The sequence below is a fragment of the Zootoca vivipara genome, chromosome 10 (assembly GCF_965207765.1).
Source record: "Zootoca vivipara chromosome 10, rZooViv2.hap1.1, whole genome shotgun sequence".
NCBI classification, from domain to species: Eukaryota; Metazoa; Chordata; class Lepidosauria; order Squamata; family Lacertidae; genus Zootoca; species Zootoca vivipara.
The window spans coordinates 41,116,213-41,140,508 of NC_142593.1; the positions used below are offsets into that span (position 1 = coordinate 41,116,213).

The following is a 24,296-nucleotide window of genomic DNA, read 5'->3' on the forward strand; positions in this document are numbered from 1 at the left end:
GACGGTCTGCCAGACTGAGTCATCTTTAATGGTTTGCCACCCTTCATGGAAATGCTTAAACACTGTCTTTCGAGTAACAGCTTCATCTCTGTACACAGTTGTGAGCATTTCCTGGGCCTCCGATGCCGATTGTATATTTCTTGCTGTCCGATTTCTGTGACCATTCACCGAACTTTATGGTCACACTTTGTATTTAAGTCCCATTGATTTAAATGAGAGTTAGCCTCCCCCAGCTTTTATTGGATTGCCCAACATTGGCATTAAAGTATTCATGAGTTTTACTGTGGCTCATATAATTTCTGAAGCATGAAATGTTGACCATGAATCAGGATGAGGAATGGAATCATTACTTTGGCACAGCAGGACCCCCATAAAGACACCAGAAACATCTCTATTGTTTCATTACATAAACCTCAACTCCCATGCAAACCCCATTAAAATCTAGTCTATAAAAGCAACATAAACATGGGCACACTCAAAGTTTTGAAACTTTCCCATAAGGCTGTGCTGTACATACTAATGCAATACAAAACTATATGACTATTTACTTTGGCACAGGAATGAGGGCTCAGCTGATGTCTACATAGTGAAATCTCAGCAAGTTGGTGTTATTGCAAACACTTCCACAGCCTCGGCTGAAAAATGTGTGAGGCCTGGGATGGTTGCTTTGTTAGAGCACATATACCGGTACATTTGTCTAACCTCAACTAATTAACACCGCAAAGTATTTAAACTGTGATTCTGGATTAGCTTTATTTGTTGCACTACAAAAGCCCCCAAATTTTCAGAGCAAACTGCTGCAATTAAAGTGTTCAGTTTTCTTTTTCACGTGGGAAGTTGAATTTGGAGAGGCGCCAACAGTAGGAATGCAGGAAACCAGACAGTGTGTTGTAAGAGTTGCTCTTTACTGCAAGGTTGGTGCTAACAAGGTTCCTAGTGCATGAGTAATCACAGGAGAACACAAAACCTCGTGTTCTCTTTAGTCATCAGAAAGTGTCAGCACAATTAAAAGATGCCTTAACAAAGGTCAGCTGTAAGAGGCTTTAAGCGAACCACTATAAAGTCACGTGCCCTGCTAGTTACATGAATCAGGGAGTGTTCAGATGGTTGTTAGAAGTCTGCCCTGGAAGCTCTCCAGCTTGCCAGGCCTTTTTCTTTTTGTATCTTTGATCCATTTCCCCACAGGCTCCTACTTTCCACAACTGCCAAGTACTTCTATATAACTCTTTCCATTTAATATTAGCTGAACTATTTATTTATGTTTGGCTACTTCACCATTCCAAGAGATCAAGCTGGGTAACATTGCATTGCTATGGCCCAATCAAAACTGCAATGAAACTGCAACCTTCCACTTGGGAAAGCTCTCAGGGTGGAACCTTCTGTTTAATGACAACAGTTCAAAATATTTAAGGTTACAATCCTAAGCACATTGATTTGGGAGTAAGCTCCGGTAGGGTTTACTGTTGAACAAACATACATAGGATCCAGCATTTCTTTTTGTCCTACTAGTGCCATAAGGCTTGAATGGAAAACAGGATTTTGTGTGCCTTTCATCGCTACCAGACAGGCACACCAACTCCTTGGTGCCCTAGTCCCAATATTTTAAATGGGGGGGGGGGACAAGGCACCCACAAAGTGCTGAGGTAGAATGAGCACATTTCCCAGAGACGCATTGCGGCCCCAGGCACCCACGGTCACAAGGGCAAGCTGTTGCTGCTGCTACCAGATACGGAGATGTCAAATTAAAGCACAAAGTGTGAAAAATTACAAAAACAAAAAAGACCAAAACAAACACAGCAATTTTGCCACTGCCGAAAAACAACCAGAAACTCCCAAAAGACAAAATCTGGAGTAAACAAATGCTGCTCATTAACTTCTAGTTCACTGGCCATTGCTGCTGTGATGTCACAGAAGCCTAAATATCAGTTACTTTGGCTTTAGTGCCAGCGTGGTATAGTGGTTAAGAGCAGTGGATTCGTAATCTGGTGAACTGGGTTCGCTTCCCCGCTCCTCCACATGCAGCTGCTGGGTGACCTTGGGCTAGTCACACCTCTCTGAAGTCTCTCAGCCTCACTCACCTCACAGTGTTTGTTGTGGGGGAGGAAAGGAAAGGAAATTGCTAGCCACTTTGAGACTCCTTAAGGGGAGTGAAAGGTGGGATATCAAATCCAAACTACTACTACTACTCTTCTTCTTCTTCTTCTTCTTCTTCTTCTTCTTCTTCTTCTTCTTCTTCTTCTTCTTCTTCTTCTTCTTCTTCTTCTTCTTCTTCTTCTTCTTCAAGAAACCATAAATGTGTTTTAAACATGCCCACCCATTTGAAGGAGGATGTTCCAAGCTAAGACAGGGCAAAATGTGAGAATGATAACTGGTTTTTTTTGGGGGGGGGGGTATTTTTCTTTGGCCTTGTGGATTTGTTATTTACCGAGGAAGGTTCTTTAATTCTGATGTGCAGAGAGTTCAATTCCACTTGGTCACTATCTCCTGCCACCCCAATTACATTAGAATAAAGATGACTTCAGGGGTGTTCACATGTTCTATTCAACAATCGTACAATCTGTGTACCTGTATATTCTGACATCTGAGCTGTGCACTTGTAGTTATTCACATGTAACATTTACCAAATGTACAGTTTGTGTACCCATGTCCCCACCAGCTGATCTGTGAAAATCAACAAGCATATTCTCTTACACACAAACACTCGTACATCTGTACTGTACAGATTGTACCTGTGTTCAGTGTGGTGTGTGAATGAGTCTTCTAAAAGACTCAAGAGCTTGCTATAGCATTGTAGCAAGTCAGTCCACTAAAAAGATATAAACACAACTGTCTGGAATCCAGTCTGTCCCCTACTATAAGCTGTGGACACAGCACGACCATGCACTGAATTCAGCAAAGCAAATAGTAAAGGCACACTTCTGTCCACTGAAGAAGCCACATCTGTTCTTAGCACGGTATCATTCAGTGTTTAGGGAGAGAAGCAGCTCAACATGAAAAGTTACCCATTTCCCATTAAAAGAAACAAGAAGTTCCGAGCAACAGTTAACTTGTGGTCACTGGCAATGGAAAACATTCCATTGAAAACAGTAACAAGTTGCGGAATGCAACCATATGAACAGTTAGTTATCCCTAAGCTAAGTTACATGTTCACTCCCCTTCCCTTGGGTTTTTAAAATCTGACTATCATCCTAAATTTGCTGGGAAGATCCAGTGACAACACTTACTAAAATGAAAGCCACAATGTTACTCAATGCCCCATATGCATGCATAACTCATGGAACAATCTATTTGCTTGGCCTTTATCACAAGGAAAGTTCAAAGGAGAAGGGGGGGAGCCCTGATATTTTATGCAGAGGGAATGCTGCTAAAGTCCCTTCAAACCTGTTCTTCAGGCCGCTTTCACTGTCTCTGCAGATCTCATGGAAGGAATCTCTTTTCAACCAAAAATAATGTGTTCCCACTTAAAGGACGGTGCAAACATGTCTGTCCTGGACATCGAAGCAGAGGATCTGAGGAATACTTCAAAAGCCACATGACCTTCAACGCTGCATAATTGTATACCAGTTTTAAAGAATTGCCGTTTAAGGACTGGGTGTCTTTGTATCAGAATCTTTTCGGAGAACTTTTTCTCACAACTCAGTTAAATTATGAATTTTGCTTCCACAAGATGTAGAAGACACATTCATTAATGGGTATGAGCCACAATTGCTATGCTCTACCCCCGCTGTCAGAGGCAATATACTGTATACCAGTTGCTATGAATCCTAAGTGGGGAAGAGAGCTGTTGCTCTAAAGTTGCATGTGGCTTGCCCATAGGTATCTGACTAGTCAATTTGAGAAGAGGATGCTCAACAAGATAGGCGTTTGGTCTGATCAAGCAGGGCTCTTATGCTTATTTTAGTCTGGCCTATGTTTTATTATGCTTAAGGTTAAAGGGTTTTAGTGGCAGTGAATGTTGCTGCTGCTACTGATGCCTTTACTGTACTAGCTTTATTTGTTGATCTTATTATGTCTTTATAATGCTGAGTGGCGCCCAAAATGATGGCATATAAAATGGTTGTTATAAATAAAAATATACAGAGGTTGATTTGTGCACCATCTTCACACATCACAGCAACTTTGGCCTACTCTGTGTAATGGCAGGCCTGCTAAACATCTGAAAGGTATGCACTCCTAGCCCCACATGGAGAAACTAGATTGCCCCATAATCTGTTCTGAAGGGGGGGGAGCAAGACTAAAGCTTTGGAGTCCGCACATCAGTTTAGCATTAGAAGTTAATTTTCTTCACCTTTTCCCCGTATCCGTGATGAATCCATGAAAAACGGTGATGCAATATGAACATAATACACGCTAGATAAGTGTCCAATAAAAGAGCCAGAAACTGAAGGATTGTTGCATAAGGAATGAAAGAACCTTCCTCAGTAAATAAAGAAATCCACAAGACCAAAGAAAAATGCCCCCCAAACCTAGCATGCATGCCTGAGCATGGTAGGTTCAAAGGCTGTGCTTCATCCTCAGCTTGTTGGTCACAGGACAAATTCCTAGTAGTCAAGGTATCCCATGTACACTACGATGTACAATGCCACATAGATTTGTTTCAGGATACTCTAGCATAGCTTGAAAGTGAAAATATGATAATGTGGTACCTTTTGCACAAATATGTATGGAAGTACTCACATTATTTCTTTACTTTAAATCATCAGACTTAGTAGGTAACCCCATTGTGTGATGAGATGGGGAATTTGTCTTCTGACTGCATTTTTTTTCTTCCTTGGTTGAAACCAGGAAATGAAACAGTGAAACAGTGAAACCAGGAAGACTAGTGCCATAGAACAACTAGTATTTCATCTTACAGCAAAACGTACAAGCTTGACTTTTGTTATGTCAACATGATGAATTGCCATTACGCTCTGTCTCTCTCTCTCCCTCCCCCCTTTATACAACATGCACATACATTAAAAATGTAGTTAATAAGAGAAAGAACCTTGTAAATTTTCTTGTACGGGTGATATTGTTCCCACACCTGTGCTACTAGAGTTGCAAAGTTCCATATTAGCAGTTGCTTTAAAGTTGGAAGTAAGCTAGTTACATAAAGGTTTTAAAAATCATATAATTAGGAAATCATTGTTTAATGTATGGATTAGATATAAAGATTTGTTGGAAAGAAAAACTCCTAGGTGGATTTCGCCACTTGAAGCAAAGAAACCTAAAAGGACAAATATGGATGAGAATAGGCTGAAATACAAAGACATTTTGATGGAGGAGGGAAACCAATTTAAGTTAAGGCCATATGAACAATTGAAAGATAGGTTGAGCGATTGGTTTCAGTATGTGCAGATAAATGAAGCATTCAAGTTAGATAAAAAAATAGGATTCCAATCAGAAAAGTCGAAATTAGAAATAGAATTATTAGAGACAGATAGCAAGAATTTGTCCAGAATGTATAATTTGCTGCTAGAATGGCATCTGAAAGATGAACAAACAAAATCGGTTATGATTGAATGGGCCAAGGATTTGGGTCATAATGTGATGATGTCGGACTGGGAAAAATTGTGGAAGAAGGGTATGAAGTTTACGGCATGTACTGTATTGAAGGAGAATCTGATGAAAATGATGTACAGATGGTATTTGACGCCGGTTAAGTTAGCGAAAATGTACCACAAAAGTGACAACAAATGTTGGAAATGTAAAGAGGATGTTGGCTCATTCTACCATATGTGGTGGACATGTCCTAAGATAAAAGGCTTCTGGGAAATGATTTATAATGAAATGAAAAAGATTTATAAAAATACATTTCTGAAGAAACCGGAAGCCTTTCTACTTGGAATAGTAGGGGAAGAAATTCCCAAAGACGATGTTACTTTGTTCATGTACGCCACCACAGCTGCTAGGATTTTAATAGCAAAATATTGGAAAAAAGAAGAATTGCCTTCGTTACAGGAATGGCAAATGAAAATGCTGGACTATATGGAACTGGCAGAATTGACAGGAAGACTCCGGGACCAAACAAGGGACAAAGTTGAAAAAGAATGGAGGAGGTTTAAAATATATATAGGGAAAGTATTTGATAATTAGGACTCTGAATATCCAGGGAAATAAAGAAGTTAAGGCAATAGGGAGAAAATATGAGGTTAAAAGTAGTAAATCTTGGTGGATGGTAGAAAGATGAAAATAAGAAGAGTTAAAGGGATTATGCGATGGGTAAGAAAGATGAAATAGAAACTGCTACAGATGTATATAAAAAAGGAAAATCAGATAGTGGGGAATTGGGGAAGCCAAAAGACAATGAATATAAAAATGGATTGAAGAGGATATGTTTTTGTTTTGTTCTGTTTGATGTTGATGTATTTTTGTATTTTTGTATTTTTGTATTTTTATGTTTTCGCATTTTTATGTGTTTGAAAGTTTGTGTTTTATAAAACAATTAATAAAAATATATTTGAAAAAAAAAGTTGGAAGTAAGCTTGTCCTATCAATGCATGGGGCCACAAAACCACAAGGATTTTTGTTTTTTGTGTGCAGGAGCAGACCTACTTTTAAAACTGATTAAAGGAGTTGTTGATGTTTGTTTGTTTTTGGCATTCAGTACGAGTGGTTGTTATTTAAGGAACTGAAATCCAAAGCCCCTTTGGCTTGCAGAACCAGTTGCGTCCTTCTGTGGGTTAGTTAATTACATTAAAAGGAAACAGACTTATAGGATAAATACAGTATTTCAAAATTATTGTTATTTGACTTAAGAAATTCCAATTGGGGTAACTTTTTTAAAAAAATTAATTGTGGGCTTAGGTAAGTCCTTAGGCACACTACAATGCCGCTGCTGATATTGCAGATGGCCAAGGCATATTATGCCACAAAGCACACTCCTACAGAGGCAGTTTTAGGATAGTGTGACTGTTTTGGCCACACTGGCAAATTGTGATTTGCAAGTTTCAGTTGACATTGTAACACCAGGTTTATAACCAAATAAATCAGCTGCCACGCTAAGCAATTCTCACAAACAATACATAGATACAAATATGAGCCACTGATCCTCTACTCTTATCCCACTGATATACTTCAGTATTCTTTTATTAGATAAGTGGTCCAAAGTTTCTATTCAAAGACATGTTACAGGGAAACATTTTATGTTGTCATGTTAAGAAAGGAAATACAGCAGTGCTGATTTCTTGCTTGTAGATTTAAGATACTGGTACAAATAATAAATAGTATTTTTAATCAGCACAAAGTCTAAAATGATTTTAAATCCTGGGGTTTTTTCCAGCCAAAATTTATCATAATACCTAGGTGTGCAAGTTACATGGCAAGTTATTTTTCTGTCACTGTGAGGTTTGAAATCAGGCCCTATCAGAGGTGCCAACCCTTCATTCAATCAGTCATAGAAATGTGGTTTACTAAAAAATAATAATAATGAAAAACTGTAATTCTAAAGGCACAAAATCGCATAGCTGCTCTAACAGGAATTTGTAAACAGAGAATTGGCTGAATTTAAAAATTCATACCGAAGAGAATTTTAAAAAGGCATCTGAAGCAGGCTTTTATCTAACCAACTTCCTTAAAGACCCAAAAGGTTTTGAGGTCTACAGCATATTATGCACTAAAATACCGTATTTCAAAAAAGCAGTAAGGCAAATAGTATAATCATTATTTCAAAAACATTACAATGGTAGTGTAGGCATTTGGAGTATAACTTAGTTACAATGTGTAGTACAGTCTCCACTATATAGGCATAATTATGTCCTCCTTAGGCAATTTTAGGTTCAGTTGGACTCCAGAACAGATTACAAAATCATCCTTGTACACCATCCCAAAAGGTGTCAAGAGATACTTGAGAGTGGAGTTTGTATCCGTTGTTCATTCCATCCACAAGCTTAAAAATATCCATTATTCAAAGTCCAAGAATTAAGCATATTAAACACTGTCATACTTGTGAAGAGCTTCTTCTAGCTTCTGTGTCACTTTTTGGAAAAAAAGTATTTGCTGTTGTAAGAAATGCTGCATTTGTGATTTGAAGTCTCTCACTCGAATTTTGTGAAAATGGTGGATTTCTGCTAGGGTGGCAAAAGAAATAATGTTACAACGATCCTGAATGCCATCGGCTTTCTGAACCTCCATCTTCCCTTCTTCTACATGCCGCTTACTTTCCTTCACTTTGGTAAGGGCTCCTGCATAATGAACAAAAAAGATATACTGGGATTAAAAGATGACTGGAACAAGTCTAATTAAAAGCTATACTGCCACCGGTAATTACACTTGCTGTTTGCAGTCTAAAGAATTCTGAAATTGTTCCTATATTCTATGACATAATAAAACCTTTGCTTAAGAGATTTTCTCTGCAATACATCATAGAATATTCAGTGTGCGTTCTGCATGTAGCACCAAACTGCTTACCATACCTAGACATGGCTTTGATTTTTTTTTAAAAAAAGATCAATTGCAAGCTGCCTTGGGCTGAAATATTTACCTCACCCTACAAGTCAGCTTACAATTGTTTGCTGTAAGCAAACTCCACCTAGAATATGCATTTCAGATCACCAGTACTATGTACCATACTTACATCACTTTGCTGCAAAATACAAGATATGACTGAACTCAAGGTGATCATAGCTTTTCTTCTGCATAATTACAGGTTAAAAATTGATGACATTATCTTAAGGTAACACCTTTAACAAATATCTGACATATTTTCAAATTCAGGGGTAAACCAGAAGTGAAAAGTGAAGAAGAGCTCATGATTTTTAATTCAGCTCTGTTTCATTTCACGAAAAGTAACATTATAAACAAGTTTAATGAAGATATGGAGTGCTCAGTGTGGCCACAGAAAGTGAGCAATGAAGTGAGACTACCATTCCCGCAATTCTGTGTTTCTGTAAGACGTTCAGCCCAACAAGCCTGAATTTATAGCCACTGCTCAAGTAAATAAGACAGATCCAATTCCACAAACTTCTAGAATAGATTCCAGTTGTAATTTCACAGCAATCTAAGTCATTAAAAGGCAAAAACAGACTTTAGAATTGTCCCCATAACTTATGTACAACTCTCCTTGTAAAACTTTCAGATAAAAAAGGCATAAAAGAGGTTAAATGCTCAACACATTGCAAACATATTTTTGTGTGTTGCAACTGAATTTGTACATTTCCAAATGGTGTACACTTCACAAAGTTCTGCCCAGGTGTGTCTCAAGTTTTCTTTTCAACACCTTGGGTGAGAAAAGACACAGTGTCCCAGAAGGTTGTATATCCTCACAGAGGATTGTGGAGAATGCCGACAGCGTCAGGCATGCTGAGGTCAGGGGGAGAGACCATTGTGGCAAATACCCCTTGAAATGGCTAGTCTATCTACCTCTATGGCCAAGTAAGTCCCATGCTAAAACTTTTGTTTTCTTTTTGTACAGTAAGTACTTACAGTAGGATTTTAATTGGCAGCTCTATACAAGGGTGATTTGGCCAGCTTGGTTCAAAACGGATGCAGCTGCCACCAGATTGGCCTAAGCCACTTCCTGAGAACATATGAGAACCACATGCACACCAAATCCAGTCTTAGAGCACTTATTTTAAAGCTTTTAGAATCCTTTCCACACCAATTTATCTGCTGAAGAACTCTTCCAAATTGCAAGGGATTCTAGGCATGTTCTCCTATGCACAGTGAGTACATTGACAATTCTCAAGGGTGCATTTGGAAAAACACTCAATACTCCCCTAGGGGTAAGCATAAAAGGGGAAAAACAATTATGGTGGAAAGTTGCTTTCGAGGGAACTTTGCCATTATTGATTTTCTCATTGAGAAGCCTAAACTTGGAAGGAACCCCAGGGTCCTGAGGTCCCAGAACAGTCTGAAAACTACTGCCTTACTGGAATGATAGGATCAAAACATAAATATAACAAATGAATGAATGAACAAATGAATAAAGGAACTGGCTAGGTCTGGTAAACAAAGAAAAGTCCTAAATCTGTAAGGTATATTCAAAAAAAGCAAACAAACAATGGATGAATGGGTTAGATATCACTTGCATATTTTCCATTACCACTTCTGAGTCACACTGAGTCACAGAGAACTCACAGGATCTTTAGCGAGACATTACAGAGAGATGTATAAATTTGAGTCACTTGACTGCTTTAGTTGCACATTTTCAAAACAATTGTGGATCAGAACTTCAAAAACCGATTAACACAAAAGGTGACCCATCTCCCTGAATAAAAATGATTGTTTAACTAGTAAGACAGATTCAGGCTAAGTTTGACGTACATACATTGTGTCAGACAAAGAGTAAGCCTTGTTTGTTTTGAACTTTTTTCATTTTAAGTAGTAGACATGCATTTCCAATTGTTTATGCACAATATATACAAGTAATGAGAGAATACTTCAGCTGGGATAAACAATGCAAGCTTATGACCTTACGTACCCAGCACTGGCACACAGAATGAATAAAACTTACTAACTGAAATGGTTAGGATTTTATCAGAACTCTACCAACCAACTTAAGCCTGCAATAGCATTCCATCATGGATCGTGGACCACCTGCTTGCAAAAAGTTAGGCTACATGATGTACACACCCAAGACTCAGCTATATGATCATAGTAGAGCAGCACAGGCTACAATGAAGCCTCTACATGCACAAGAAGAAATGATGCAATTGGCTAAAAATGCCTTCTCTTGGCCTCACGACATTCCTGTTTCCCCTTGGCTGTTGCAAGCAGTGTTCTGTTTTAAGTATTTCAAGATGTATTATTCTTAACAGCAGTTCTCTTTTTAAATAAATAAAAAATAACATCTTGTTTTCTGGCTTAGGCTACTTGATCCTGTAAATAATACTTCTAATAGTTTTCAGACCGGGATAAGGCTTGGCTGTATTGCTGTAGGAGCTAAAAATGTTTTGGCTGGCTTTTCATCAGAAACGTAAAAACAAAAGTCCTAATAAGAATACTGTAGCAGTGCCATGCCAGCTGACAGTGGTTGTGAAGGAGGAACTAACAGAATCATTAAATGAGCGTTTGAACTTGGCAAATAAAATTGCTACATTTTAAAAATACATAAATCAAGAATGTTAGTATCTTTCCTGTAGTCTGGTTGAGGTGACATAACCTGGTTACCAGCACTTACTGGCTGGAGTGTACTACTTCTGTGTACTATAAACTCTTTCACCAATCCCAGCAAAAAAATTCTTATGGCAGTCAAGAGTAGAAACAAGTATATGTTTTGGCCCCAAAATGATCTGTTTCATAAATCTGATTTTAACATCACTAGATGCAAATCACAAGCTGCAGGACTCTTAATGGATTACAGAGTAGCACACCTGCCTCAAGGAACAAGTTGAAGAGGACTATGTGAACTTCTGTTTGTCCTCCATCAGGCATGGAAGTCACTGAATGTTAAAAAATATATAGTAAAGAGTTTCCCTTCCTGAATTCTAAATCAAACTATGTAAAAGCGAAATGCAGGTGCATGTGTAGGCATGCCAGCTGAAGATATGTAGTAATCTTAACTCAAGTTATGAATACTTAGCCTGCTTAAAAAAAAAACAATAATTATTTGATGGAGAACCCCCACTAGTAAGAATCTCTAATCTATATAGTGGAATAGGCTAGATACAACAGGTCAGGATTTGGACCAAACAGTGGTAGGCAACCTGTGTCCCTCCAAATGCTGGATTTCATCTCCCATTTTCTCTAGTCAGCATCAAGGATGATGGGAGCTATAGTCCAGCAACGTATGGAAAGCCACAGGTTCCTCTTCCCTGCTGTGCAGCAATTTTATATGACAAACTTTAAAATCCTAGGTCAAAGCAGGCAAAATTAGCCACCTTCATTTAGAATCTTTAAACATTCCTTTAAACCAAAGGAAGAACATTTATGGCTTTAGATTAAAAACACTGAATGCTGCTATACAAATCACACACTTAATGCAGAAATACAGTTAACACAATTGGAAATGGAATCAAAGCTGTGAAGTCAAATTTTCATTTACTTAACATTAAAGGGGTTAAGATCAAAGACCAATTCACTTAGAAATCACACTTCCAGTTAGCCACTACACTGTGAAAAAAATATGCTAAAAGTGACAGTCGCTAATGGTCTACCACAGCCTTCCCCAACCTGGTCCAGTTGTTGGGAGTACAACTTTTGTCATCTGTGACAATTTGACATTCCAGGTTAGAATCCAACAACATCTAGAAGGCACCAGGCTGGGGAATGCCCATTCACCCGCACAACAATTCAGATGCTGCACTTAGTATTATTGACTAGAAAATTCTGGTGCTTCTGCAGTATCCTAGCCAGCTTAATCATAAAGAGCAATAGTCCTATTGTGTTCACTGAGACTATCCATGCCAACTTACAGAACACTATGACTCATACAGGTTTTGTGGCAGGATGGTTAAGGTAAAGGTAAAGGGACCCCTGACCATTAGGTCCAGTCGTGACCGACTCTAGGGTTGCGCGCTCATCTCGCATTATTGGCCGAGGGAGCCAGCGTATAGCTTCCAGGTCATGTGGCCAGCATGACAAAGCCGCTTCTGGCAAACTAGAGCAGCACATGGAAACGCCGTTTACCTTCCCGCTGTAGCGGTTCCTATTTACTTGCATTTTGACGTGCTTTCGAACTGCTAGGTTGGCAGGAGCTGGGACCAAGCAACGGGAGCTCACCCCGTCACAGGGATTCGAACCGCCGACCTTCTGATCAGCAAGCCCTAGGCTCAGTGGTTTAACCACAGCGCCACCTGGGTCCCTGGCAAGATGGTTACCTTAACTCAAAACAAGTAGGCTTATAAAAATGAAGGTGCAAGTCAACATTAGCTTTTTCCATCCTTCCTTCCTTTTTTTTAAAAAAAGGAATGGGAATTGGGAAGTTTCACAAGGATATCATTAATGACAACGGGTGACACCCAACTGTGCCAGACCACTTGCGGAGCAGATTTGCTTGCACAACAGGAGTTCCCCTTCCCCACCCACTATGTGATCTAGGTTTGGGGGACCCTGTAGAAGGGATATGGGCAGGGACAGGAGCAGCTGGGAAGGGAAGAGAGGAGGGTTAAGTCAGGCTGAATCTACTCATACAATGTACTTTATCACCCTAACTTTACAGCATTTTTAGAGTCACTCATTCATAAAAGTTGAAATGGAAGTGAAAAGTCATAGAATAGTTATCAACCTCTATTTGCTACGTTATTTTTTCTTATAGATTTTTATTTTCCCCCTTTAAAACACAAATACCCTTCTTTCTTATTTGGCAAATTTTAAAATATAAAAAACTCAGAGTGAAACATTGCAAATACTACTATAGTGGACAGTTTAGACTACCCTGGGCATATGCAGCAGTGTAAGGGAGCTAGTGTAAAAAACCCTGTGTTACTACCGTATTTTAACTTTTGGAACAAACACCATCCTAATTTTTTTATCCTGTCAATGCAAGTTTTTAAATGTACAAGCTTGAGAATGGAAAGCTAAAATCAGTGGGGGTGCAGCTATTTGGGGTATCCACCAAGTTGCTTTTATTGTAGCACTTCTACTTTAGAACCCTTTCATCACAGAATTCATAAAGTAGTCCTTGAAACCCATGAGAGTTCAAAGATCAGTGTGCATATTCTGTCTTTATTATAGAATGTAGTCTGGTTTGAGAATAATTTGACCAATAGTGTACACACACCAGTGGGAGTTTTTCTTTACCTCCAGTACCAAATCCCCCAAAGGGCATTGTCATTCGCGTGCCTGCATACAGTATCCCCACCCTTGCCCCAAGATTCCTTTTAAACTGCTCTTGTGCAATCCCCAACTGCTTTCTGAGCCTTTACAGAGCAGTTAAGACATCAGTTTCTGTGTGTGCTCACTCCTAGATACTGGCCACCAACCTTAGCTTTCAAGCTGCAAAGAAAATAATGGTCTTTAGTGTTACAAAGTAGGGGCCAGATTACTTGCTAAAGAAAGCCATTCAGTATAAGTGCTTTTGTAGTTTGTTTTGTCTCCTGATGATTGCAATTAGTGTGGGATACATTATCTGCATAAATCTGAAGGCAGATGTAGAAGAACAGCCTTGGATCAAACAAAACTCGAGTTTGCAGTCAGGTTCTGTGGATGAAAATTCAGATCAGAGGTTTCCACTTTTGTGCTGAAACCTGATCCATGAAATTCATTATCTTTCAACTCTGGCAAAATGTCACACTGATTTGAACTTTTTAAATTATCAGTTGCTTCAACATATGGTTCAGCTTTAGTAACAGACAGTTAATAATTTGGCTGACAGGTTTTGTTTTTTTAAACAGACGTGGAATTTTTAAACAGACAGGAATTGTAAATTTATTTCCTAATAAAGTTGTGTGTGGTGGTTTCTGGCTGAAATAAGGAAACACTTTCATGTTACCACTTATGAGAAAACCCCTCTCCTTCACTGCAATACCATCACACATCCTAGGACACTACTCACAAACTACACTCCAAGCAAGAACAGTCCAGGTACAAATGCTTAAGGAACCTGACTTGTAGTTACATAGACAGAAACATTGCCTGTGGGAAACAATAATTAGGAACTCCAGCTATTTCAAAATTGACACACAAGGCTTTTGAAGGCCCAGTAGCAGAAATGTACTTATTCAACTGGACTTGCAGCTTGTTTCACCCTAGTGGATTGTGATGGGCAACCTGTTAATCCTTTTCTGTTTTTATGCTTTCCATGTGTGGTGGTGCAAACTGAATTTACAGCCTCTCTAGCTGGCAAAGCAGAGCTGGGAAAAATTTCTGCCTAAATTCCTAGAGAGCCAGTTTGAAACCAAACACCAGTCTAAGTTAACAGTGCTTAGTGCAAATTGACTGAAATGATTATCAAGGTACTCATCACAAGTTTAGATTTCCATGTTTTTCAATGTTTAAACTACAGCAACTGACTTACAAGATGAAAAATAACAATTTCCCTTAAAGCAAATTATTTTGGTGCATAATAAAAACTCACAAAAATGAACATTTCAGGAGTTGATGCCTGCTTTAATTGACCGTATGTGAGCCACTCTGGAAGCCTTTTTTGCTCAAGAGCAGGGCATAAATGCTCTAAATAAATAATAATTAATTATTATTATTTATTGAATTTATATACTTCCCTATACCTGGGTGTCTCAGGGTGGTTCATTTTGAGTGATTTAGGTGACAATCCAATATTTACCATGAGAGTAACTTCACTTCACTTACTTCTGAGTACACATGCATAGTATTGTGCAGTTGAGAAGCTTACCAGACTTTGGGAAAGCGTTTCACCCCAATACATCTAATGTTACTGGATACTTTCTTGTGAAATGTTAAAATAGTAATTTTTTTCAGCTTTTTCACTACACACAAAAAGACCAATGCATCATTCTCAAAAGTTTGTAAATTTTAGTTTAGCTTACTAGCCAGCCATGATATATGCTTGCCAATGACCCCTTGTGCATATTGTCAGAGAACTTGGGAGGACAGGAGCTATGGCACAAAATCCATGAGCGTCATATTTGTGTGCTTTCTGCCTGCTACAAAATAGATGAGAGATCCATCTTCCATTCCCCACCTTCCCCCAGTTGGTAAAGAGAAGAGTAAGAGGGTCCACCCATGTGGCACTGTGGATGGGAATTCATCCTTGCTATGTGGGTATATGGAAAGCTGCTCACTTCCATTAATAACATTGCAGGGATGGGGTGGGGAGTGGAATGAAAAGGAAGTTCTCAGAAATATTTTCAAACAGGCAAAGCATCACTTTTGGCAAGCTACAACCCTGGGAGAAGGTTTCATTAGTCTAAACGATATTACAGTGCTAAGCATGGGCTTTAAATCAACTTTAGTCTTTAATGGAGTTTGTATCTATAAGAATGGGCTATCAGGATAACTGAAAGAAAAACTAGCACGTTTTCTATTAACCTTTAAGATGCCTCCTGTTGTGCTGTAGTGTATGTGAGCAAGCATGGCTTGCTTCTCAATGCTATACAAAATTTCATCAATGATTTGATAAACTATGCCAGGCATCCCCAAACTTCGGCCCTCCAGATGTTTTGGACTACAATCCCCATCATCCCTGACCACTGGTCCTCTTAGCTAGGGATCATGGGAGTTGTAGGCAAAGACATCTGGAGGGCCGCAGTTAGGGGATGCCTGAACTAACTTAAAACAGATTATTATGTACTGTACCATATTCCATTTTCAGCAACCACATAAACATTTTCACCCACACCACAGCTGGCATTTAAAAATTCATTTAAAGGTTTTTACTTGCTTAACTAGCTATACTGATACACCCTGTGACCAATCACATCTATTGCAGACGTATTTGAGGGTTGTAAATGAAGCTCCTGGATATTTGGTGTCATTTCCTTTAAGCCTCACAACTTGCACCAAAAAACGGTCTCGCTGTCGTATCCCCTAAACTATGGACAGAGATGCTCACAACAGGATCTTAATGCACAGATACCTATGGAGAAAGGTGGTCCTTCAACCCTGTTCCTAAGTGTAAAAAGTTTCACACATCAAAAGTTGTACTTTGAATTGTACCAGAAATAGACTGGAGTATAGTTGGTGTAAAAAGGTAAAGGTAAAGGGACCCCTGACTATTAGGTCCAGTCGCGGACGACTCTGGGGTTGCGGTGCTCATCTCGCTTTATTGGCTGAGGGAGCTGGCGTACAGCTGCCGGGTCATGTGGCCAGCATGACTAAGCCGCTTCTGGCGAACCAGAGCAGCGCATGGAAACGCCGTTTACCTTCCCGCTGGAGCGGTACATATTTATCTACTTGCACTTTGACGTGTTTTCGAACTGCTAGGTTGGCAGGAGCAGGGACCGAGCAACAGGAGCTCACCCAGTCACGGGGATTCAAACCGCCGACCTTCTGATCGGCAAGCCCTAGGCTCTATGGTTAGGACCACAGCGCCACCCTTGGTTAGATGGTGTACCACTGGCCTAAAATGCTCATAACTCCCAAACCATTAGTAAGCTAGCAGCCACATTTGTACAGGCAGCAACCATTTTGCACATGTTCAATTGGCACGTGACCACTGATGAGTGGGTCATTTTGGACCTGGAAGATGGCATAACAGGGGTGGGGTATAATGGGGGGTGGCTTATGCATGCTCTGCAGACATGCACAAGGGCCAGGAACTCTACCCCGGTTGCCTGTACTAAGTGCAGTTTCGCTATAGTCTTCAAAGGCAGCTTTGCATATGAGAAGTACATTAGAGTAGTTTAACTTGGAGGTCACTAGAGCATGGATAACTGAGGCCAGGCTATCTCTGGACAAATAGGGTTGCAGCTGGCATACCAGCCTAAGTTGGTAAAACTAAAAAGCAACTTGCACTTCTAATGACAAATTTGGATCAAGCAGCTCCTGTAAGTGACAAACCTGTCCCTTCAGGAGACATGGGACCACGTATCACTGGGTGAACAACACTGCTCCCCTATGTGGTGACTGACTCAATTCAATTGTGATGTCCTAGCCATGGTAGATGCCAGCAATTGTATCCTTGATTTGTTTTTTTAGGTTGTGCTAAGTTTGCAAACACAACACAGTGGACCTCCAAGAGTTTAGCATCATTAGATGGGCCAGACTGCAGAAGGCCCCACACCATCCCAAAAAGCTCCAATGGACAGTAATGTGAGAATATATAACAGTGTTAGAAAAGAACTGCTTCTTTGCTGTCATCACAGACACCGAGTAGACTTAATAATGAGCTCTAACACTGTAGGTTCACTTCAAATCTTCTACCACTTGCACTCTAGCCATCTTCCTACTTGTTTCACTGCTCCCAGGAATACCAAGGAGCTTACTGAGTTCTGCCCAACTTAAGTACTATTGCTAATAATAGTAATTATGTGGTCATGAAAGGCTCTACTGATTTTATTACAGGTTGTATTTATTTTATATTTACACACTACCCTTCTTCTAGAAGGGCACATGACAGTGTATATAGGTTTAATCCATTTTATCCTCATAACAACCCTGCAAGGTAGAGAGATAATGGGAGTTACTCAAAGTCAATAAGTAAACTCAAATCTGAGCAGAGACTCTCAGCCTCTCATCTCCAACTCCAGAGCATTATCCACATAACACTCCATTTTGATATGGCATATTATACTTAGAAAATGAAAGAAACATTTTTGAGGAATTCCTTAAGCAGTCGCATGCTATGTAAGGATTTGAGTGAAACACTGTAAAATGCTGACAAATAATTGAGGAAGTGGGTCAGACATGCATCATCTGTGACTCAGCAAGCCAAATGTAGGTCGCCAGTCATGTATACTAGCCTAGCAAGATCTCAGTAAACCTCCTGTGGGTTGGGACTCAAACAGGGCCTTGTCAAACACCTGGCAGGTCACTAAACATGGCCAGTAGGTTGTGCTTAGTTTGAAGGGGCACAAGTTGTGCTGGCACAATCTAAGGTACTGCATCTTGAGATAATGTCAGCAGAAAACTCTGCAGTGGGTTTACATCTAGGCTGATTTACAGTATTTAGGCACGCAAGGAATACATGTAAGGTGGCCAAGGAACAGCTTGATAATATCTGGACTACAACTACTTCCATTTTTAATTGACTTAGTGCCTGCCAACACGAATCCATGGCAGACATTAATTCTACTCAAATGGGCTGACTTACAAGCCAATCTTTTCAAGAGCTGGCAGGTATCCATTATTGCTTTTTCCTTCATAAGACAAACCATCACCCCTATCCATGTAAAATAACCTGTATTTAAATCAATAATCCAGCTACAAATACCGCCCCAAGCAAAAGCACTTAAATGATAGTGAAAATGATAGTATGTTTTCATATTTTAAATGTTTTCTGAATTATGATGACAGTGCGAATGAATAGCATCCACCAAGTCCTTTCTTGTAGCACGATTGTAAAAGGCACACAGCAATCACATTGTCCCTGAAGGTGCAGGCAGCATTTCAAATGAGTTTGAAGAATGGCACTGTAATGCAATACATAGCCACCTGATAATTTTTGAAAAGCTGTCTATGTAAAGATTAAGAATAATTAAGAATCATGAAGCACTTGCATGTTAATGTTCCAACTTGCATTTTGCTGCAAGTACTGTGAGAAATTAGTGTTCAAATGTGAAACATAGGTTAATAGTATTTTCAGAGTCATTATCTTTTAGAAGTTACACAATTTATCATCCAGCATTTACACAGTTGGAAAACCTCGTACTATAATCCATTGACAAAACAAGTCAACCTCTATTATGGTCAACAGCATTGTTTACAATGTATTTGGCATGAATATATAAATGCAACCATGAGAGCATTTATGCATACACTAACATAAAATGCTGAAAAGGTTTATTAGGAATGTATTTATGGGCTCCTAGCATGTAATACTCAAGTTGATTTCAAGAATAATTGTATATTCCTTGGAAGACCTACCTCAACAGCTTTGACTGTCATGTGAAAATTCCCATCTCTCTTTTCACTGTGTTTTGCTATATTAAGTTTTTCTATCTGAATGAAAAATAGTCCTGACTGGAGTGATAACCACAAAGGATGACATTTTTATCCTTGGCCCTTGATATGTGGAAAACATTAACTGATTAGAGCTGCACAGAGAAACTAGACACCAAGGTGATGAACACACTGTCAAGAATGGGTACTAACTTCACAGGTGTATCTGTACAGAGGAAGTCAAACCTCATCACATAGCTCTGAATTGTATTAGATTGTATTGTATTAGATTTCATTTACGTAAACTGGCCTAAAATCTAAAATAGAGAAAAATTAGTTCAGTAGAAAACCAGGTGCAAGGAAACAAAGAGAATCCTACATGCCTTTAAAGAAAATACCCCGGAAATGTTAACTACTAATGTACTAGATACGGTAGCTGTACATCTATGACCAAATCTTACAAAGTGGTTATGGGAACAAAGCCCAAGCATCCAAATCTTTCAGGGACTGAGAACCTGCAGCCCTGCAGCTTGTTGTCCAACTCCCAATTCACATCAGCTGTACTCAGCAGGGCCAATGGTTAGGAGTGGTGTGAGTTGCAGTTGAGCAACGTTTGGAGGGTCACAGGCCCTTATGTCAGGGGTCCCCAGACTTACCGTGCTTTGGGCCGGTGCCCGCCGCGCCGACCGCGCAGCGGGCCGGAGAGCAGGGGAGTGCGCGCGCAGCGGGCCGGAGGGCGGGGGAGTGCGCGCCCATGCGCATGCGCACACGCACACGGTTGGAGAAAAATCGCCGAAAATCGCTTGTGCGCATGTGTATGGGCCTCCCCCGACCCGGAAGTGCATCGGAAATGACCTCTTCTGGGTCAGGAGAGGCCCATACGCATGTGCACAAAGGATTTTCGGCGATTTTTTGCCGATTTTGAAGATCGCCGCCGCGCCGCGCGCCGTAAGAGCGGGCGGCGGCAGCGGGCGGCGGGGGTCGTCGCGGGCCGGATTGGGAGGCTAATTGGGCCGCATCCGGCCCGGGGGCCGTAGTCTGGGGACCCCTGCCTTATGTGAACCTTAAATCCAGATAGAGCAGAGAGTGTATTTGTTTTTTTTAAAAGCTCATTTGTAATACACATTAATGTTCGTTTAATTAATGATCCAAACAACTCAAATGTGGCTTGAAATTAATTAAAGTGTTCTGTGGCTGACTTCGCCTTGTTAAAAAACCCTGAAGCTACTCACAAGGTACACAGTAAGCAATGGTCTCTCTGACACAATTAAACAAGTATACTCTTTTAAAATACTGCTCAGTACTTCACTACATGCCTGTTTTACAAACAAACACAAATCCTGGGTATGATAGGCAAGTATAGTTTCCCGCTTGGGGGAGCAGGGTAGGGTAATAACATACCATTAAGGGTTCAAAACAAGCATCCTTAAATGCAGCATGTCCTTAATAACCTTAGCCCATAAATCCTAGCAGAAGAGGCTAACTTCTGAGGCAGAATTAACTCCAGTGTTTTACCAGAATCAGCATATTGTGGCACCTTAAAGACTAACTATTTTATGCTGCCATAGTCTTTAATAAATTTATAGCCCAATCCTATCATGCTTACTCAGAAGTAATTGCTACTACAACCGGTGAAGTTTATGCCCAGTAGGTGTGCAAAGGACTGTGGCCTAAAATCAAATCTAGAACCAAATTTGACAGGAGGTTATCTTCAATAACTTGGCACATTATATATACATATTGGTACCAAGGGGAGAAAAATGTAAACATTGTGGGGCAAAAGGCAATGTAATCCTGGTGCTACAACCTATGACATTTCCATACAAAGGTCAAGTGTATACTGTACAAGATAAGCACAGTGACCATTCATTATTCGTCTTTGAGGTGTTACAGGACTCTTTAGTTTTGATGCAACAAACTAACATAGATACTATACTCCAGAACATTTTACTACAATAACTCAGAAGTCTAGCTTCTATTATACAAATTTAATTGGGTGAAAGAGTCGAGCTGATATAGTTAAAACTACATTACCTTTCTGGACATGGATTATGTCTGGGAAATTGGCCAGATGTCCTTGATACAGAGCTAACAAATCCATCACTGGATCCAGGTCCTGTCTGGGTTGCTCCGCAAAGAGTTCACCAATAGCATCATAAGCTTCCCCAGTGAAGGCAATGGCCTGATTGAGGCCAACTGAAAAAGCCTGCTGGTCCATCTCAAAGGCTTGGCTGAGGCCCTTGAAGGAATGCCCCACTTTCTGGTACTCCTTCTTGAAGCCAGTAACCTGCTTACGAGCAAAATCATTGACTGTCTGGTTCAGCTGAATGGTGCTGTCATCCATTTTCTTGGTGAAGCTCTTGAAGCCATCGATTTTACTTTCCACCTCCTGCAGGTCCAGAGCAGCAGGACCACCAGTAGGCACACTAATTGTGAGGAAGAAGTTAGCGCCCACCATCTCGTCTTTCTCAGCCTTCCGCTTGCCCTGCTTCCAGGCCTTCTCGTCGGTGCTTGGGCAGGTGAGGAAATGCTGGAAGGCATCACACTGCGCAAGCACCGGGTGGCTACACATATGGTCCATCCACCAGGCCAGGCCTTTGCGGCGTTTGGAAATGAAGTCCTCCTCAAAGCGCCCCGTGGCCTGCTTCTCTGGCAGATGCGGCACCGAGATGACTGGAAACTTCTCCACCAGGCGCCCATAGAGCCAGTCAAAGTGCTTGTAGCGCCGGTGCACCTGCTGCCCAGTGTGACTCGGCACCAGCTTGTAGGCGATGTAGCTCTTCATGCCCTTGAATTTGGTCTGCTTGGTGGGGTCTTCGATGGAGCACTGGAAAGGGTAAGGGTTCTCCTGCCACTCGGGCCCATAGGCGCCCAGCACCACGCACAGCTTGTCACCATCCTTTACGAATCCCGATGCCTCTCCGAGCACGAAGGCCTCACCACCGGATTTCACGAAAGTGGAGAAGCGGTTCAAGTTGCGGCTCACCGTGGCTGTGCTCTTGGCGCCGCCAGCGGCCGGGTGGTGCAGGTGAGCGCCAGGCTGGCTGCCCCGGGAGCTCAGTGACAGGTCGGAGCGGGTGGAGAGGCGGTACCTGCCAGAGGAGCCACCGGGGGCTCCAACCCCCATCCCTGCATTTTCATAGTCTGGGTATGAGCTGCCCAGGACGCCCGGCTCGTCCGCCACCGTCGAGCTGTCGTCCCAGTCATCATCCCAGTCGTCGTCGCTGCCTTGGCTGGTCTGATAGGAGGACCCTCCATAGGAGGAAGGCACGGCTTGAAAGGAAGGGAAGCCCGACGTTGCCGGTGGAGGAGGCAGCAGCTGGAAGGGCTCTGCCGGCGGAGGGAGCTGCTGGTGTTGCTGCTGGTGGTGGTGATGGTGGTGCTGCTGGGCCGGCGGAGGGTTGCTGAAGGCTGTGGCGGGCGACGTCGCCGCCACCACCGCCGCCAGGGGCTCGAAGCCTCCGCCGGGGACATTGGCGTAGCGGGCCGGGGCCGGCACTGGCAGAGGCGCGGGCGGCTCGGCCACGGGCGCTCGGATGACCTGCACGTAGGAGGCTGGGAAGAGGCCCCGGTCTCCGCGGCTGTTGACCCCCTCGAACCAACCCTCGATCTCTTGGTCGCTGCACAGGCTCAGCACCTCGTGCTCCCGCAAGGAGATCTCGCCCGGGTTCTCCGACTTGAAGTCGTACAGCGCGCGGGCCCGCAGCAGCGCCATGGTCCCGCCGCCGCCGCCGCCCAGCCGGGGATGGGGGACGCGGGCGGGCCGCCCCGCAGCGCCGCCAACCAAACGCAGCTCACGCCCCCAAACCCCCCGCCGTCCGGCCCGCAGGTCCTGCCCGCCCACTCGGGTGGCGGCGCTGCTCCCTTCCCCTGGAAGCAGCAGCGTCTCCTCCGCCGGAACCCTTTTATTCTCCTCACGATTCGCCCCTGCGAGTTCTCTGCCTCTCTCTTTGGGACGCGGGGGGAGCGCCTCCTTTTCTTTCCCAGGCCGTGGCGGTTGCTGCTGCCCTCAGTGACTGAAGGAGGGACGAGGCAGCCCCGTCACTGGTATCGCCAGCAGCTGGAGTCCCCGCTTCACCTCGTCCAAGTCGGCTGGCTGGGCGGAGGGGTGTGCGCGAGAAAGGGAGAGAGGGAGGGAGAGAAGGAGTGCGCGCGCCCGCGCCCGCGTGTTTGCGTGAGTGTGTGTGTGTGGAAGGGGCCGGGCCCGGGGGATTGTCCCACGTCGCCAGTTTTGCTAATCCAGAGCCGAGAGGCAAGGGCTGGGAAGCCGAGCGCAGAGCCGCCGCCCCCATCGATTGGGCCGGGGGCGAAGAGGGAGGGGGCGGACTGCCGTTTGGGGGTTGTGCTTCCCGTGGCCCCCGCCTGCCCTCTGGCGTTTGTCTCGGGAGATGCCGCTGCATTCGACAGGCTTGAGGGAAAGAGGGCGCGCGCGAGAGAGAGGGAAGAAGGCGGGAAACTGAGGAGATACCGGTACTTACTTCAGGAAAAGTGCCGAGAGAGCTAAATTAGGCGGGTAAAAGAACAACAACAACACCCAACAACTCACCAACGTGAGCTGCGACCCTGACTAGGGAATGGCACACATGCACCCCTCCATCCCCCCACAACATAGTTCAATTCACTTACCAGTAAATTTAGGATTGGGTTAGTATTTAGCTGAAATTCAGAGTTGCGCAGTCCCACTGAGCACAGTTCACTCTACAGTAAACACTCGCAGGATCAGTTTGCAACTATTATTATTATTATTATTATTATTATTATTATTATTATTATTATTATTATTATTATATGCAGCGTTAGATGGTGACAGCAGTCACGAAATTAAAAGACGCCTGCTTCTTGGGAGAAAAGCAATGACAAACCTAGACAGCATCTTAAAAAGCAGAGACATCACCTTGCCGACAAAGGTCCGTATAGTT

The 24,296-nt window shown here is 42.2% G+C and overlaps 1 protein-coding gene across 1 annotated transcript; it reads right to left on the reverse strand.

Moving 5' to 3' along the window:
- Positions 1–7,036: 7,036 nt before the first annotated feature.
- On the reverse strand, positions 7,037–23,748 carry SNX18 (sorting nexin 18). The gene is made up of 2 exons (XM_035100701.3): positions 21,412–23,748; positions 7,037–8,162 (listed from the first exon to the last, which is right to left on the reverse strand). Exons 1-2 carry the CDS (start codon positions 23,090–23,092, stop codon positions 7,909–7,911), a joined length of 1,935 nt encoding a protein of 644 aa, XP_034956592.1. The 5' UTR covers positions 23,093–23,748; the 3' UTR covers positions 7,037–7,908.
- Between the last annotated feature and the right edge of the window lie 548 nt (positions 23,749–24,296).